The sequence below is a fragment of the Podarcis liolepis genome (genome assembly GCF_965112155.1).
Source record: "Podarcis liolepis genome assembly, chromosome: 2".
In the NCBI taxonomy this organism is placed as follows: Eukaryota; Metazoa; Chordata; class Lepidosauria; order Squamata; family Lacertidae; genus Podarcis; species Podarcis liolepis.
In genome coordinates this window covers 52,005,406-52,024,590 of record NC_139555.1, presented here as the reverse complement: position 1 = coordinate 52,024,590, position 19,185 = coordinate 52,005,406, and the positions used below count along the sequence as shown (strand labels likewise).

Below are 19,185 nucleotides of genomic sequence, written 5' to 3'. Positions count from 1 at the left end.
ACCTGGAGAACGCTGAAGTATGAGAATATAGGTGGGTATATGTATGGGGGACACGGGTGGCACTGTGGGTTAAACCACACAGCCTAGGGCTTGCTGATCAGAAGGTTGGCAGTTCGAATCCCTGTGACGGGGTGAGCGCCTGTTCCTCGGTCCCAGCTCCTGCCAACCTAGCAGTTCGAAACCACGTCAAAGTGCAAGTAGATAAATAGGTGGGAAGGTAAACGGCGTTTCCATGCGCTGCTCTGGTTCGCCGGAAGTGGCTTAGTCATGCCGGCTCCCTCGGCCAATAAAGCGAGATGAGCGCCGCAACCCAAGAGTTGTCCGCGACTAGACCTAATGGTCAGGGGTCCCTTTACCTTTATGTTTGGGAGGGTACATGTCTTCACCCCAAAGGAAAGCAATGCCCCACCTGGTGATGACAGAATAAATGATGTAAGGAGGGAGCTGCAGCCCAATATAAGAAAGGAGGTGATAAGGGAACACCTAACTACTTTAAATGAATTCAGATCTCCAGGGCCTGATGAGGTGCACCCAAGGGTAAGGGTACCAAAGGAACTTGCAGATGTGATCTCAGAGCCTCTGTTCTTTGAGAATTCTTGGAGAACAAGTGAGGTCCCTAGAGACTGCAGGTGAGCAAATGTTGTCCCCGTCTTCCAAAAGGAGGAAAAAGAAGAACCAGGTAACGACTGGCCAATACCAGGAAAGGTCCTAGAACGGGTAATTCAATAGTGGGTCTGTGAGCATTTAGAAAAGGACGCTGTCCTGCTGGATGACCTTGGGCCAGTTGCCATCTCTCAGCCTAACCCACCTCACAAGGTTGTTGTGAGGTTAAAAGGGGGGAGGGAGTGTGTCTTGCCACCTAGAGCTCCTTGGAGAAAAGGTGGGGCAGCCTAAGTCCTGACAAATAAAGAAAGAACCACATTTGGAGAATTTGTTCGCTATAAGGTTCTTAATAAATACATTCCCTACACCTCCTTCGTGAATGTCTCTGAATTTTCCCTTACCCTTCTTATTCCTCCACCAGTTTAGCCTCCAGAAACCTTAACAAAGACACTTCGACGACACCCTCCGATGCTTTGTACGGAAAGGCTGCGAGGTTTGTGGAAGAGGAGCTGAAAGGCGCGCGGCGGGGCTGGGAGGGGGGGGCGGTGTGTGCGCCGGAGCGGAGATGAGGGAAGGGTCCTCCATGGCTGTGCTGTGGAGTGTCACGTCTTCCTCCCAGGGGCTCCCCTCCACTTCAGGAGGTGAGAGTGGATTTTCTCAAGTGCATTTTGACAGCTGGGAGCAAGGGGATCGCAGCAGCAGCAGCAACAGCTGGAGACATTCCTCGCCGCGCCCCTCCTCCGGCAAGCCGGCTGTCCCTGGCGAAGAGTCCGAAGGGCCCGCCCGCTTGCCTGCCCGCCCCCTCGGCTGCTGCTGCTGCTGCCTGCATTACAGCAGCCAGACAGGACCCGGGCACTCCGCGCCGCTCTCCTCCACTGGAAGGCCGGAGGGGAGAAGTTGCAGGAGGTTGGCGGCGTCTGCCTGATGAAACCTCTGAACGCGATTGCTGCAGCGGGGCGTGGGGGGGGGGTGGGAAGGAGGAAGGAAGAGGAGCCACCCCGATCCCTGGCACACACACCCCATCGTCACCTGCTCAAGGCTTCCATCGCCTTCCTTAAGGAAAGCAGCTGCTGCCGGAAGGCTTTAGGTGGGAATCCCGAACGCGCCACCGGGGAGGGCGGGCCGCCTTGCCCCAGAATCCGCGCCTCTCAATGCGGATGGGAAGGAATGCGGGAGGATCGGGCTGTGGATGAGGGTTGAGGCACAGCAACCAGATGATGCAACGACTGCGGTGGGGTTACACAAGAAAAGGATCGCCGCTTCTCCCCCACCCCCCAAATATCCCAAAAAATCTGGGCGAAAGGGGAGGCGTGCGCTAAGGTTGAGGATGGAGACGGTTCCGGGGGGGGGGGTTTACAATAAAACCAAGCTTGCCATTTGAATCCCCCCACCTCCACTTTGCATTAGGGTCCAAATCTATGTATCAGGTGTTATTTTTTAATGGGGAGAGAGGGCAGTGCGGGTTCCCCACCCCACGATTATAAACTGCTCGCTCCGTGTGACATGTATGAAGAAAACGAGCCAAGATTAATAAAGTACTGCTCTAGAATTCAAATGTTAACCGCAGCGTGCAACGGGGGTTCTTCGATCCAAAAGGCGAAAGTGTCCTTTTGTTCGGGTTCAGGTGCTACACCGGATATCAGATAAGCTCCCTGCCGTGCCCGCCGCCGCCGCCTCCCACCCGCTTCCGAAGGAACACGTGTAGATTGGCGACGCCCTGGGCTCCCCTGGCTGCAAAAGCACATGGCTCCGTCTAGATCGCCTGCTCGAAATCCGATCTTCGCAGGCCACTCGCTGGCTTCGCTCGGTTGCCGCGTGTGCCGTACATACCGTAGACACGCTTGCACGGTGCCAGGCAGGCAGCGAGTCTTGCTGGTGCTTAGCAAAAGGTATCGCTAAATTCATCACGGAAACGACCTGGCCCGATTTCCAAACTACTCATGCAACCCCCCCCCCCCCGTTAGCAGCGCGAGTCTTGCAAGACCCACCGTCCGCATCGCCTGCAAGACCTTCCCTTTTCCCGCCGCCGCTGCCGCTTGCAAGCGACCGTCCTTGCAGAGCCACTCTTTTGTTTCTTAACGTCGCCTCCCCCCCCCCTTTAATCGACTTCCTAACAACCGAGCAAATAAGCGCTCCGCATTTGGAATGTGAGGACGCTGCAAGGCGCAGGAAGGCGGGAGCGCGATCCACTCGCTGGACCACGCTCGCCGGTGCATGCTTTTGCAACCTGCTGCACTTTGCAGCGACTTTCCCGTCCCGAGCTCTCCGGAGTTGCTCGCTGGAGTGTGTAGTAGTTGAGCGCAGGCCACGCCCCCCGAGCGTGGTGTCAGAGTGAAAGAGAGGCTCCGGTTGGTCGGCTGGGCGGACAACATCTGCTCGACTCCTTCATTCAAGTGACACCGGAGCTTTGAGGGATATTTGAGGCACCATCCGTTCCCTTTCCTGGCCACTTCTCGCACTTGTACCAGCGCCGATCGCACGCTCCGAGCGAGGCTTGGGAAAGATCCGGGATCTCTCGTCTTGATCACCCCACGCTGCGCGCACACTTTTTTCCTTGCAAAGAAGTGTGTGTAAGAGAGAGGGCGAGCTCTCCTCCGGCCAGTGCTGTTGGCGTAGACATCGGGGCCATGCATGCTGCAGAGTGGTTAGGGAAATTCGTGACCCTGGCTTTGGTCTTTGCAAGCTTGGATCCGGTGGTGGGCACGGAAGCCACCAACCCTCCGGATGGTGCCCAAGATAACAGAGCGCCTCAGCAAAAAGGGCGCCTGTCTTTGCAAAACACAGGTATGTTGGGCTTCCTTTCCAGTATCATCAAACCGTATCGGCATGTGAGTCTAAACTCGGAAGGGGAGCAAACCGGCATTTTAAGTTCGGGGAACTGGCTCTCTGGGTGCTGCGTTCCTGTGCAGCGTGGAAGGCTCAAAAGAGGCACGGCATCGCAGGGAGGGAGCAGAAATCGGTTTTTTTAGAAAATATAAAGGCTTCCTGTAGTTTGGAAGCGCACGTGCTTGTTCCCCTGTTGGAACTGCAGACCGCCGAGCTGTGCTGCCATCTAAGTAAGGCAAAAGGAGCTCATCGCAGACAGAAGACGGGGAGGACCAGAGTGAAAGTTAGACCAGGTAATAATTATAAGCCGAGGAGAATACGTGCTTGCTCGCTCTCTCACTCTCTCCTTTTCCCCCCCTTTTGCTATAAAAAGATTTTAATGACTAGTCCTTTGCGTGTCTTTGCACGTTCCATACTGGTCAGCTCTCTCCCATCCTTTAATTTTCAGCAAGATTCCGGAGGCAAAAGTCTTAAAGGGGAGGCGGGTTGGAAACAGTAGAAAAAACCGCCTTGCTGGTACAAAGGATGCTTCCTGAGCGCAGGTTTAGGAGCCGATTGAGAAAGAAAAAGAGCACTTGGAACGTGCAGACCTAAGTAGAACTGCTGAGTCTTTCTCTCTATTTTTTTTTCCTGCCAGGAGAGGCGTGCAGTGATGCAATTCACCACAGGGGGTTTCCTCTCCTTTTTCGTCTTCCCTCTTTCGTGGGGGGGGGGTGCGCGTGATCTTTTTAATGCATACTGGTCGCATAAGTCACAATGCAGTGCAGTTTCCTTGGAGGAAACCTGCCAGGCCTGAATTGAAAGAAACAGAGGGAAGCAGCACACAACACCCTCCAGTTCTCCCCAGGTTTAACTGTAGCGGAATTTGCTGCTGCAAAGCTTTGATTAAAACACACACACATGCAGGAATGCCCAAGTGCCACATGTGAATCTTACAGTTCTGTGCAATTCTCTGCACACTGACTGAGGCCAGGACGTGTGATTGGAACCGCATTTGCATCCTACCCAACACAAGCACTACATCTGGCCTCCTGGAACACCTACACACACAGAGAGAGAGACACACATCCAAGCTGCATACTTACACAATGTTGGACAAAGAGCCCCTTTTCCCCATCTGCTATGCACAGCTTCTCCTGTGTCTATAGAATTCAGTACAGTGAGGTTTCCTTGAGAAGGAAATATAGGATGGGAATTATCTGTGGGATTGAGTGTAGGTGTGTTGTATGTATGTAGGTATGTTGTATGAATTGTATGTTTGTATGTGTATTAATGTTGAATTATTTTAACAAAAAAAATTATTTAAAAAAAGAGAAGGAAATATAGGAGATGTAGCTGCAAAATCCTGCTCTGGGTCTTCTGGCCCTTTGTCCAATCAGTGTTTTAAAAAAGGAGGAATTCCTACCTGCTTGTTATTTATTTTGCTTAACCAGGATCCCTCTCTCTTAGCTTGGCTTCTGTGTGCCCTTTTAAGGAACGCCCATTTTCTTTCATGTATGTATTTTAATTATATTTTTTATAAACTGCTTCATCATTGGTGAAAACCTAGAAGCGGTGTATGCAATATAAAACGAAAATCAAAGGATCCGTGCCTTGAGCTGCCAGGGTTAGATGAGAAAGGCTGGAAATAGCTTGCAGAGAGTGATACATAAATGTGTACTAGGGCAATGCCTAGCTATATGGCACTCAAAACCTTTCCCTTTTACTTAAAATGTCACAGTGCTATTTGACTTGAATTTTTTAGACTTCTCAGCAGCTGCGTCAGTACACACACATTAACACACTATCAGTATTTGAAGTTTACTGGCAATGTTTAAAAAATCTGCACAAAACATGGAAGGAAAAGCTGGCTGGTTTTACTGTTGCATGCATGCGTGTGGACGTTGTCCTATGGTAGCTGAATTGGGTTTCAGTGGAACATATACTGTACTTGCCCCATTTAACACAGTAGTACAGTATTTACTTCCAAGTAAACGTGTGCACAACTGAATTGCAAATGTGTAATGAATATTGGGGGGTGGTAAATGGTAGTGCAGCAAAAGCTTGTAGCCAAAAGACTCTTTTTTCCTGTAGCTATATTAGGAGTTTTGTAATTGACTTCAGTAATCTGGGGGAGATGGGCCCAACTGTAAACCAATCATCAAGGCACTTGTTCAGATTAGAAAATCTTGATGATTCACTTTCTCAGTATCTTCAGGTACAAGAATCTTGGAAACCTTGTTGCGAATATTGCTTTAAGAGCTCTTTGGATCAGATTTGCCACATGAGACAATGGCTCTGAGTAGAATGGGAACACCAAACACTGACTTTGCATTTCTGTAACTAAACGCTTGTCTCTTAATTTCTGTAGAAGGCAAGGACAGTTAATGTGTGTCTCATGCACTTTCTCCCCTTTTTCTTGAAATGATGATACTGTTAGCAAAACAAAACCTCCACCTTCTAGTATATTTTCCAGTTTTAAACATGCATTGTGATGGATGTTCATTTTCAGCTGAAATCCAGCACTGTCTGGTCAATGCTGGTGATGTGGGGTGCAGTGTATTTGAGTGCTTTGAAAACAACTCCTGTGAGATCCGAGGCTTACATGAGATCTGCATGACGTTCCTTCACAATGCTGGAAAATTTGATGCTCAGGTAAGCATAAATGCTGCAGAAATAAACAGTGCAGAGTTTTGTTAGATTTTGTTCTGTTCTATTTTTCTCTTCACATTTTCTGCTTTCAGCAAAAATGAACAAGTCTGAAACACCTTTGGAATAGGGGATGTTCATAACACAGAAGGTTCATTCATAAAGTCTCTTATTAAACTTACATCTTGCCTTCACACACACACTTGTCACTCCTTCTTAGTAGCCCAATATATGTACTGCATGTCCACTTCAAGTCCCACCAGCTGAAGAAAAACACCATATGGAGATTCCACAGCGTGCTAGGTGAAACAGTATGGGGGCACTTGTTTGAAAAGACAGCTTGTATTACAGACTGTGCAGTGGCTCAGAAATCATCTTCATTTAATGCAATGGGTGTGTATTCCCAAACCCACTTGCTTAGGAGTAGACCTCATTGAATTTGGTGGCACTTCACTCAGACTTTAACTTGCTCTGTAATGTTCTTGACTTGAGGTTCTAGGACCTAGCATCCTTTAACATACTTCCATTAACAACTGCTTGCTGAGCCCAGGAACCAAAGACTGCACTGATACACCCATATAGAATAACATTTCCCATTGACAAAAAGTTAAGCCACAGTGTGGTGTAGTGGTTAAGAGCAGTAGACTCGTAATCTGGTGAACCGGGTTCGCTTCCCTGCTCCTCCACATGCAGCTGCTGGGTGACCTTGGGCTAGTCACACTTCTCTGAAGTCTCTCAGCCCCACTCACCTCACAGAGTGTTTGTTGTGGGGGAGGAAGGGAAAGGAGAATGTTAGCCGCTTTGAGACGCCTTAGGGTAGTGATAAAGCAGGATATCAAATCCAAATTCCTCTTCTTTTTAAAGGGGTTGTCCCTCAAATAGTGGAGATTGTTATGACACAGCATCTAGATATCCTTCTAGCTTCATGCATGGCTCTTTCTTACACACAGGATTTATTTTAATCACAGCCTGGATCTGCAGACCTCGCAATTCTAAGGATGGCTAGTGAACAGCCCTAGTTCAAAATAGTTTGGCACTTGAGGCAAGCAGAACCTCCTGCAGAGTCAATAATTAAATAACTCCATTTGTCATCCTTTTAGTGCCTGGGTTCCCAACATGGCAACCATGGGCACCTTGTTTTTTAAACTGAGTGGGGAGTTGGCTTGTTCCATTGCCTTTTTTTTTTTCAGGGGGTGCCTGCTTTTTTGTCTTACGGTTTATTTGTTTGGGGATGTCTGCAGCTGCTTTGCCTGGGTTTGGGACCTTTCCTCTCCAAACCATTTGTACATCGTTGAAGCATCCTGTTATTATGTCTTGTACAGCTGCTCTCCAATTTCAGTGAAAGAGGGAAGGAGCACATTACGATGGGTTAGTGGCATTTGGCTTGACTAGGCAGTTTACAGAACACACACACACATATATTTATGTGTAAAGATTTCAACCCCTGGCTAGCGGCTCTTAGCCTGGGTAGGGCGGAGAGCTGTCTTGCAGACAAAGGTGTTCTGTGCAGCTCAGCTACAAGGCTACTCCTCACTTTGGACTTGAAAACAAATCTTTCTAGAAATGTTTAAGCTGCTTCTTCAGACATGTAAGGATGCCTGCTTCCTTTCAAATGAATAGGAATCCATCACCCATTTTCTAATATTGAGCCACCTTTGAAAACCTTTCCCTTGATTTTTTTTTAAGAACGGAAAACGAAATGCTCATTTTATATTACAATACTTGACACATTTTGTACAATAGGATTCCCATTATGGTCCATTGCCATAATTCTCCACATTCTCCAGCCCCCTTGATGCCCATGCAGGGTGAATTAGATTATGTTGAATTGCTTCAAGTATTGAAACCTCATCTAGGTATAGCTTTAGCAATTACAAAATGAAAATAATATATGAAATATTGGTGCATTACTCAGCAAAGAGCACCCCCCCTTCAAATGCCCTCTCATCATTTTAATGGGGGGGCATTGTTCTGTGATGAAGAAAATGCCAAACCAAAGGAACTTGCGTTCTCGCGCTCAACTGCTATGATTGGTAAAATTTGAGTCAAATTTTTAAAAGAGTGTTTGCCCTATATGGTGTACAGAACATGAAATGCTCATCAGCTCGGATGACCTGAAACGTTAAGGAATGGGAAGAATGTAGGAGGATTGCCAGCTGCCTGTCATTCACCAAGGAGAAGAACTGCTGACCAATTATCCAAAGAATTGTAACACCATTGAAGCATGACTGGACTTCAAACCTAATGGCAGAATAAGGATAAGGGATCATATAGTATGAGGCATTTTTTATCTTCAAAATCTAACCCTTCTTACTAGGCCTTTTTGGAAGTTTCAGAGTGGAAGGTGTGCCCTCCAGCTTCTACTAATGCCATAATGCTATTGTGACATGCTGAATGCTGCATTTTTTCACGCTAACAGAAGGTCTCGTTTGACTGACACGGATAGGCAGGGTGAAGGACGAAGGGCCTTTTGTTAAAGTATATAATAGATAATGACAGGTTGTGACTGCAGTCCTACAGATACTTAACTGTGAATAAATCCCACTGGTTTCAAGGGACTTAGTTCTGAGTAGACATGCATAGGTGGCACTGTAAGGCCACAGTTCTTTTGTATACCTACTTGAGAGTAAGCACTACTGAAGTCAAGTAAACACACAGGACTGTGCTGGAGAAGCTGTGTCTCTGAAGACTAAAATGACACGTTGACCTTTGCTATGGGGAGGGGCAGAGGGTTGTGTAGGGTGTTGCATCTCCATGCCCTTGCAACTCGAAAACATTGCTTAGCCACACTTGGCCTTTTCTATCTATTGCCACATACGTTTAGTGCCATCTCATAGACACCAATTTATAAATAATAAACGAAATATGCTTGGGTTATGGGAGTCTTCCCCCATAACAGCCTTCTGCTCTAGCGTATTGTGATCTCAGAACATTCATAGGCCTATTTATAAAAATGTAACGCAACTTTTTATAGGAAAGGCCTTATATCATTAGGGGTTTTTTGTATGTGATTAATAATCTGTGACGTGTAACTCTGAAGGCTTTCCGGAGAAGAGGTGGCAACTCAGCTGTAAGTGGTGCTTCATGGAGATGAAGACTTGGTGTGCTTTTTTGTGTATCTTTCTTCAGGGAAAATCCTTCATTAAAGATGCTCTGCGGTGCAAGGCTCACGCCTTACGGCACAAGTTCAGCTGCATCAGCCGCAAGTGCCCTGCCATCAAGGAGATGGTGTTACAGCTGCAGCGAGAATGCTATCAGAAGCACGACCTCTGCTCGGCAGCCAAGGAGAACGTCCAGGTCATGGTGGAGATGATTCACTTCAAAGACCTGCTGCAGCATGAGTAAGTCAGAGCTTGGCTACTACAGTGGGAGGTGGCAGGGCAGCTCAAATTGGGAGCCCGCTCTGTGTTATCACCAGTTGCTCCAGGGACGCTCCAGTCATGATAAGCCTGCTGTTGTGCGTCCTCACAGAATTGCACATACCCTAATTTTACTGACCTGGGAGTGTAGGGACAGCCAGCGGGAAAAGAAATGCCGCGGGGGCCATTTCCAAACCACTGGCAGGCTTTGGTGATGCAACTGAGCCTTGAGAGAGAGGGCAACGAACAGGTACATTAGGATAGCACACTACTGGGTGCCTGAGGGCTTATCCACACTTAATTCCTCCACTGTTTCAAGGCACAGACTGCTCTTTAAAGCTCTGTGTCTGAGCTCCTTTTTTTTTTCCTCCAGAGTTTTCCCCATAAAAACCCGCTCTTTAAAGCTCAATCGCAGCAAACAGCAATCCATAGGAAACCCAAATGGACGTTTGCTCCAGTTGAATGCTAAAGAGCAGGTTTTTGCTTGGGGAAAGCCTGGGGCAGAAACGAAACAGCGTTCAGTCATGGAGCGTTAAAGGTTAATGTGGATAAGCCCTTAGTCAACAGAAAGAAATCAATGGCATTGCAAAAGGATTTCCTACTGTCTTGCTAGGCTGCCACTCCCAGATTTATCCCTTGTATCTTCTTGGATGTACTTGGGGACTGATTGATACATTGCATTTGAACTAGGTACACTAAATTTAGTGTGTTCTGGTTTTTTAGTTCAGCTGCCCTCCTGATATTTTGTACAACTGTCTTCAGCTCCAGCTGGCACAGCCAATGGTTGGGGATGATGGAAGTTGTCCCAAGCATCTGGAGGGGTTGGGTGCGGCTGTTCTGTTGTAATATATGGGCTGTGGTTTCTTAACCATCTACAGAATGTCTGTGCGACCTCAGATGTATTTATTACTTCATAAAATGTATACACCACTTGATTTGGGGGGGGGGGGAATCAAAGCAGTTTACAAAAGGAAGCTTCTTGACTCTGTTCAATTGCTCTTAGGGGTTTTCCCTCAAGTGCCCAAGATCAGAAACATACCTCTTGAGAACTATCCCAAAAGACATCCTGTGAATGCTTCTGTCACAGATTTTATTCTGGGGTATAGCATCTCTGGTGTAATTGTTGTTCTTTGTTTGTTTTTTGTAAACATGACTCTGGTTACTCTGGATCTCTCTACCGTATTTCTAAACACCTTCTTCACACAGGTATAAAAGTGTGGAAAGATGGCAGGTGGTCCAACTACCACACATGTACTGTGTGGACCACAGCCTGGAAAACCAGTTTGGAACAGGGAAGGAATGTGTGGCTATTATTAATGGCATGCTCAGTCTTTTAATTGAAATCAAGGCTTGTATCTTCAAAAAATTATATACGTTGCTTCTTAAAATTAAAAGATGAAAGGGAGTGGTGGTGCTGGCATGCAAAAAGAACCCTAATTAGATTTGTCCCAATACTTCTTGTTGGTGCAATGTATCCTCACATAACTGGCTTATATATTATAAGGGGAAATGTCAGGCTTCACAAACACACAAATCCTCAGAACATACTCTAACTTTACACCTGCAGAATCCTAGTGAGGCCAATTTTTGGTGAATGGTTGGCAAAGACCGTACTGTTAATATCTAACTTGCCAAAATATAGGTACAAACGCTCCACTTACTTCTCGTTTCTCTTAAAAGCTCATTTCTCCTGCTTCAAGAATGGCAACAAAGGGACTTCTAAAACCTGTTTTAGGTTGAATATATTAGTGTTAGTTCAACTTCTTATTCAGATCAGGATATGCTTTTAAAAAGAATGCAGCTTTGACAGCTGTTTTTCTCTAAAATGTGGAAGCATTTGTTACTCAGTGTAACAATCAGCAGTTACTGCTTACAGCAATTCACTCTGAAGGAACAGCTCTCCCCAAAATCCTGCTTTTAATCCTTCTGGGATTCTGTACAGGATTGAGACCTTTGTAGTGTTCAGGAATGGAGCTGTTGTGGAAGTGGTATAGTCCAGTGAAAATAAACTTGAACTTCTAGAAGTAAAGAGAAAAGAAATGATTGTTTTTCAAACTATATTCTTTCTTTTTTTAAGAGAACCACCAGCGTAGTGGTTAAGAGCGGTAGACCCGTAATCTGGTGAACCAGGTTCGCATCCCCGCTCCTCCACATGCAGCTGCTGGGTGAACTTGGGCTAGTCACACTTCTTTGAAGTCTCTCAGCCCCTCTCACCTCAAAGAGTGTTTGTTGTGGGGGAGGAGGGGAAAGGAGAATGTTAGCCGCTTTGAGACTCCTTAGGGTAGTGATAAAGCGGGATATCAAATCCAAACTCCTCTTCTTCTTCTTCAGCCTAGCATAAGACACAATATACTGAACATTGTGATACACAGCTTGATGCACAGCCTTTTTCTCCCCAATTGTTATTGGAAATGGCTGAAAAGTGTCAACTCCCTTAATATCTTCACTCCCGTGGAATCAAACGCCAACCTCCTCAAATTTTTTATTTTTGTGAATAAAAATTTCAAATGTTGAATAGTCAAACATTTCGTAGGTTCTTTTGTGTCAATTGTCAGCACCACAATCATGAGAAACACATTTGATATTTCTAAACTAATCTTGTAAATTTTTTTTGCTATGTAATCATTAGCACACCTTGATGTTAACAGTCACAATACTGTGGTCTACAGCCAGGTTGTTTGGGTGCCAGATAAGATCATGCATGACACCCCATGCCAGTAATAGCCGAAGGAGGTACAAATGGATAAAGAACTGGGTGGCTGCACCCTGTGGCAAGGTTGGTAAGGTTCCATCCTACCCTTCTTCCCAAAGGAGACCAGGGCTGCAGTAATTATTCCATATGAGTATATGACTGCAGCCTAAATGGTTGTTAAGGATGAGGACTCGGAGCTTTTTTAATGAATGAGTTCTCCGAGAAAGCTCAGAATCCAAATCTAAATTGTACATTCTGAAATAATCATATAGATATTTGAGTATGAAAGGAGGTAGCTAATCAGTAAAAACAAGAACAACGTGACTGGTTGCCACAACTTAAAACAAAAAAGAAAATTCCTTGTGATCCTCAAATCGAATATTATGGCTTGTCTGTATGACAGATGTGGAATGCAGCTAAGCTCATTAGAAACTAAAAGTCTTCTGCTATGAATAAATCAGTATGATATTATGTTACAGCAGTTAAAAAAATACTGTTGACAAAAATGCCAGTGGTGTTTAGATGATCAAGTAATACAGTATATCCATTTTTGGTGGTGGTTATAATACTATTGGAGACAAGGGAGCAACCACAAACCTACATATACATTCTCATAACACAAATGGTAAAGGAAAAGCACTATGTTTGCCAACTGGGTTTAATACCAGCTGTCATACTTGAAAATAACAGCTAGGGGGAAACACTCTTACTTCTTTGCCCCTGAAGGTATTTTGTCAAGACTATAGGCCTCTCAGATCTGATCTAAGCATATCCATAGGAAACATCTGCTGTGGTTTCTAACAACTTAACAGTCATTGGCTTTAATAGTCAAAGCACTATGTTCCACATTGAATTATTCCACTCCATAATGCATAGTACAGTTTATCCCAGCCTTAACCACTCCTCTGATTGCCATTGGCAACTAAGAATTTTACCCAGACTAGTGAGGAGGCTGACGAAGAAGAGATTTAGTGTTCTGTCCATCCTTCAGTGGCCTCTCATGAGTAAAAAGTAGGTGTATTCATTGAAAGGGGGAGACAGTAGTCATGTTCATTAATTTCAATGGGATAAACATTTCCCACAATCCCTTATTCTGATATTGCAGTGGATATTTCCCTCTTCTACCAGAATCAGCCAATTACGTAGAATGGGGACAGGCTGTGTTCCATCACTGTAATGACCCAGAGGAGATGGTGGGTATTGCCCCTCATCAATCTGTTTGAAGGAGTTTGAACGAGGCACCGGCCATTTTGTGGAAGAAGTCACTTCACAAGAAGTCTCCAGCTTCTCAGAGATGAAATAATATGTAACAGACACTGGAGCTGCCTAGCAACAATATGATAAACGGATATGGTTCTAACACAGGAGCCCTTTCTGAAGCCACGCGTGCTTGCCCCACTATTACACCTGACACAAGCCCACCACTGTCTCAAGGGAAGGTCTGGGTGCATGAAGCCTGTTGAATTTGTACCTCTATGTATTCCAGTTCATGGTGGCTGCCTACTCATATTTAGGTAGACTTACCACCACACAGTCACACTTAACACCATCCCCCAACACATTGATGGTATTGGGACAGGGGCTGGCACAGGGTGAGCATCTCTCCCCACTCTCTGTCTCCATGTGATCTCAATTTCAGGGAGAGAAGCATCTGAAGAGGGCTAATATGGCTCCAATAACTGGTGCAATTCTCATAATATTGGGGGGACTAGTTCCTGCACCATTTCCAACAACCAGAACCCACCCAAATTCCACTGGGAGCACTGCTCTGACAATAAAAGATTTCTCTCCAGGAAGGCTTGCCTAATACTTTCCAAACCACTATCTTATCACCTCTCTGCACCAAGGTTCTGCCTTTGGATCTGCCCAAGTCTTTTTCTTTGTGATTTACACTGAGGGTTTGTTGTTGCTGTACTTTTGTTTGTTTTAAACCTGACTTCCATTGTTAATCTTGTTTTAAATAACTTTTCTGAAATCTGAAAACTGAAGTTTCTGAATTCTGAAAACTGTTCTGAAAGTCCTGGGACTGAAGAACAGGGTGGTAGGAAACCGCAATTCAATGTGGGGCTGCTGAGCTGCCTTTGTCTTTTGGGGTCAGGCCTGAAATATATTGATTATTTCTTCTGATTAAAATGATCTTCTGATTATTATTTTTTCTCCTAGGCCGTATGTTGATTTAGTGAACACCTTGCTCACTTGTGGAGAGGAGGTTAGAGAGGCCATCACTCGGAGCGTCCAGGCCCAGTGTGAACAGAGCTGGGGCAGCCTGTGTTCTATCCTGAGTTTCTGCACCTCTGTCCCACATGGAGATTTCACCCTTGAACCAGAGAAGAAGCCAAATGAAGTCCCCAGATCCTCTATTAGTCAAGGGGACATTATAGTCCACCCTGAACCTGATGCCAGAGAGAGCTCCCGAAACACCAGAGGGGAGAGAGGTAGCAGGCTTCCTGGGAATGCCCAGACCCGCACTAAAGCTGGGAGCCACAGTCCCAAAGCGGCTCACGGGATTGTCGAACAGGCAGAGGAACTGTCTGACTTCTCTGACATCCGGAGGTGAAAGGAGGATGTAGCTCTTCTTTCCCCCTGCACCAGAACCTTCCTCCATTGAGTTCATCTTCTTATCTAGGGGCATTCCAAAATATGTACAATATAGAGGGGTGGTGTCAGGCATAGGGCATTGTGGGATATGTGGCAGTGACAGTGTATGTATTATAAGTAACAGAGGAAAAGCAACAGCTATTGGTTATTGATTGTATCCAGCAAATTCAATGTGTAGGTGCAACAAAATGTATTCATGTAAATCCTTTCATCTCTTCAAAAAAAGAGGGGAAACGGGAGATTTTAGATGCAGGTTTGGGGTGGTGGTTAAGGGATTTGCCCACATTTTAATTGGTGAACATGTAGACCAGGTTCAACATTGAGTCTCAAGGCAGAAAATAATCTATAGTCTCCACTCTGTTAGAGGCAATGAGGGCTCCAGATCAGCTGCAGAGAAACTCAGATACAGAGCTCTGCATAGGGGACCTTGGAATTGCAAACTAAATTGTCTGTCTGAGCCATTGATCCTGTCTAAGTGACACCACCTGCCTTAAGCGCCCCTTGCATTGGTTTGGGTGGCTCTTAGCTGACCTCTTCTGCTTTTTGTTCCAGTTTCCTTAGGAAATAGGCTGATGAGGGAATCAGTTTCTGGACAAGGACATTTTCAACCAACTCAAAATCATGCCAATTTCTTTTTTCTTTCCCCCCCAAAACATCATAAAAGAATCCACCTGGCTTCTGACTGCAGTGGGTTTCCCAAATACCGGTAACTCGCATCTTATGATTATTTCACTTGCACGAGCCTGGCTGAGGGAAAATAAATAAAGAAATGGAGAGCAGGGAAAACCCATTCTCCTTTTATTTATTTATTTGTTTATCTACGCACAAACACACTGAGCAAAGCTGCAATCACAGACTTACCTGGCTTTGGGAAGCATCCCAGAGCCCTCGCTGTGTCTGCAAACTTCCTTAAGCTGGGCAGGCAGACACCTGGCTTTGGGAAGGAGGCGTGAGGCATAAGGGCTCTGGCAGGGTCCTAGAGCCCTCCTTCATCTTCTGTAAAGCTGGGCAAGTGCTTACTAGGCTTCAGGAAGGAGGAGTGAGGACTCTAGGACCCTGTCAGAGCCCTCATGCCTCCTTCGCAAAGGCAGGCAAGCCTTCAGAGAGCCCGAAGGAGGTGTGCTTTGAGAAGGTGGTGGAAGGGCTTTGGGACACTGCCAGAGTCCTCATACCTCCTCCCCAAAGCAGATACGTAACCCTCTACCCTGGGGGGGGGGCGCTTCCAGGGGTTCACCCTACAACCGCTGAAACCCAGCCCTCGTGTGAGATGCGAGTTTCCTGTACAGCGCATATATAGTGGGCTACAACTTGCTTAGACACGAAGCTCTTTTTATTTTTATTTTTTGGAGGTTGGAAGAAAAGTTCTTCTCTTCCTGAAAGCAGGACCACAATGTTTGCTGAGCTATAGAAATCCTGTGCTCTAAGGTTGACACTGTGTGTGTGTGTGTGTGTGTGTTGCCAAAGAAATGGTGATGTAGAATAAGCGCAACCCAGCACCGTGCAATGATTTAATCAGGATAACTACAGGAAGCTTAACTCGTCTTGACACCTCAGCCCCAGCCACATTTTCTTGGAAGTAACTTCCCATATATTTCAGTGGAACTTGCTTCTCCTAAGTGCGTTTTGGGCTACAATCTCTGTTATTATCCAGAGTTAATATGCTTTATTCCATCTTTACTTCTAAATAAATCTCTCTATCGTTAACTAAGATCACTCAGGACACTACATTACATGGGAAAGACTGCAGTAGTCCTTAAATCGATGAAGCAGGTTTTGGTCAGAGACGGTAATACTACATTAATAGCTCCTGTGGCTTCAGAACGCTTTGGCGACAGTTCCCTCAGCGGAAAGGCAGTATCAGAACGAAATCCCAGTGTAGTGGCTTCTTCTGCACACCGACCTCCTAGGTGCAGGGACTTCCCCAGTCATGGCCATGTGCATTCATGCACATTGCATATGCAAAGCTAGCCCTAGCTGTAGGACTTAGCCTCACTCGGACCAGGAACAACATAGTATAAGCCTTTCCTCCCTTGAGGAACAATAGAATTGTTCATGCAGCCAGGGAATTTTATTTACACTATTTCAAACAAGGGCAACTTTTGTGATTGTGTCAAGCAGTGAATCCAGGTCCCACTGAAGCAACAATATAGATGAGGTCCCCTTGTTGATGTAAAATTGTTTGAAATGATCACCATACCATCAGCTTACATAGGTACAACCCAAAAAAAATCAAGCCCCTATATTTTCATGTCACTAATTGAATCTTATGGAAGTCAGATTTACTTATGGGAACCAAAACACAGAGACGCCACTGAATGTCTTGTCAACCGATCACCTCAGCATGCATATAATTTATCTTCATTCAGTAAGTATATGTTCCCCTTATAGCTTACACAAAGGAAATTCAGGTGTTTTTTGAGGAGGTGGATATAATACCTTTTCCCCCCTCTGTGTATGAAAATTGGATGTATGTGTTCACCTACTGATTCCACATTTTCTTTTATTGTAAATATTTAATGTTTCTATTTATTATAGTTTCTCCATTTAAAAATAATAATAAATCTGAGCACTGCTGGCTAAGGTAATTTAAATATATTTCAGGACCTGTGTTGTATATATTAATGCCACTAGTAGATTTTTGTTATTGTTTAAAGCAAGGGAAATATAATTTTATACACTCCATAATGTTATTGACAGCATAAATCACTTATTTATTGTTAACTTTCATTTCTAAGAGATAACAAGTGCATTTAACCTGATAGTTTTGTCAAGACATCTGTATAGCCTTACTTCTTGAAAATAAACAAATTATCCGCTGTCCGCTCAAGGAGCCAATAATATTTTAACCCGCATAACTTGTGACAACAACAAAAAGTTCTTTTAAAATTATGGACACAGCGCAATTAATGTTAAGCAGTTCTGCTGTATACTTCTGTGCCTGTTTACTCAGAAGTAAATCACAGGGATTGGCCACACTTCTGCTTGTCCTAACACTTTCCCCCAGAAAAACCCTGAATTAGTGCAATTCAGAAAAACCCTGAATTAGAGAATTGCTGAATTAGAGCAAACGTCAATGGGGTTTTTTGTGGATTGACATTTGCTCAGATTCAGCAGTAAGGAGCAGGTTTTCCCGGGGAAAGCGGCGGGGCAAATGTAAAAGCAGAAGGGTGGGTGAGTCCTCAGCGCATTCAACAAGACTTGCATCCAGGAAAATGGACATTGGATTGCAGCCTTTATAATCTTGCTGGGTTGTATCCAATGTTGGTCATATACAGCGAGGACCCATTGAAACTAATGGACTTAACTAACTTGAATTCATTAATTTCAGTGTGTCTACTCTGAGTTGGGCGTAGTTGGCTACAACTCATGGAGCTCAGTCATTAAGTGAATACATTTCAGCCTTTGAAAGCAGAACTGAAAAGTGCTTAACTGGCTGAATCATGCCAGACTGGTGGAAAACGTCCATTACTACTGCTTTACAGTTTCCATTCATTTCAGTACAGAGCTACTATCCCTTCAAACAGGTTTGAGAAATCCACTTAGCACAACACGGGGATCCCTCCCACAAATCTGGAGAGCAGAATCAATGCGACCCTCCCATTAACTCCAGAGTAGATGCAAGGTTGCCTCATATGCTGGGCTCTGGAGCAAGCCAAAGTAATTTACACTTCTGTCTGCCTAAAGCTCCTGTACAATGAGAAACTGTTAAAAGATGCATATCTGAACCCACATATGTGTCCACCACATGTATCGATCCAATGCGCACTTTTGAGAGGAATGGAACCTTTTGCGTGGAGTCAGTACGTGCATCCATTTAAAATGTGTGTAAACCTTTAAACCTTATGCCTAATAAAGAACTTGCCACACCAGGAAGTAGAAGATTGGTTTATTACATAGAAAAGAAAAGCAGAGTATATGTGTGCTGCTCTTAAGACACCCAAGTTACAAATATGCAAGGAGCAAATCATTCAGTACAGACACCTTAGTCTGGAAGTGTGAAAGACAAACCAAAAGTCTAGAGAAAGTGAGCAGTGATGGGGTATACCTGAACTTGAAGCATGCAGAGTGCAAAGTTAGATTTGAGATCTGTATGCAAATGTTAAGCTCATCCCTTTGAAATCCCATGTCAGCAAGGCAACAAATCTTTCAGTTCTTTTGGTCCAGTACCAGTGAATATAGGGTTGATCATTGAAAACATTTAAGAAGAAAACAGGTGTCCCCATTAGAGCCGTGGCTAACTCTTTGAAACCTGGGGTTTATGAATATTTTAACTATTGGCTAACTTCTATGGAAGCAAGCTAGGAATCCCAAAAGGTGCTGAGTCCAGCAAGCAAGCAATCGCAAAAGGGGCAGACTCCGTCACAGAATCCTGATTAAATGGGGCCATGTGGAATGGTATTTTTGATGAGGACAATGTCATGTGGCTGCTGTGGGGGGAAAATCCATTAAGTAGCACCAACTCCACAATAAAATTTTCTG

At 45.0% G+C, this 19,185-nt stretch overlaps 2 protein-coding genes across 5 annotated transcripts in view; one reads left to right on the top strand and one right to left on the bottom strand.

Annotated features, from left to right (window-relative positions):
* The window catches only part of LOC310697348 (uncharacterized protein), a 330,617-nt gene that overhangs the window by 258,220 nt on the left and 53,212 nt on the right, over positions 1-19,185 (bottom strand). Inside the window, exons 2-3 of one of the 4 annotated variants that reach the window (XR_014521006.1) lie at positions 8,218-8,298; positions 5,216-6,076 (exon numbers count right to left, since the gene is read on the bottom strand). The exons of the other annotated variants lie outside the window; for them this stretch is intronic. The gene's annotated coding sequence lies outside the window, so the exon portion shown is untranslated. Of the gene's footprint in view, positions 1-5,215; positions 6,077-8,217; positions 8,299-19,185 lie in introns of those variants that run through there. 4 annotated transcript variants of the gene reach the window in all.
* STC2 (stanniocalcin 2) lies at positions 1,771-19,139 on the top strand. Its single transcript, XM_083483874.1, has 4 exons — positions 1,771-3,387; positions 5,921-6,063; positions 9,187-9,398; positions 14,272-19,139. The coding sequence occupies exons 1-4, from the start codon at positions 3,231-3,233 to the stop codon at positions 14,663-14,665; spliced, it is 906 nt and encodes a 301-aa protein (XP_083340000.1). The 5' UTR covers positions 1,771-3,230; the 3' UTR covers positions 14,666-19,139.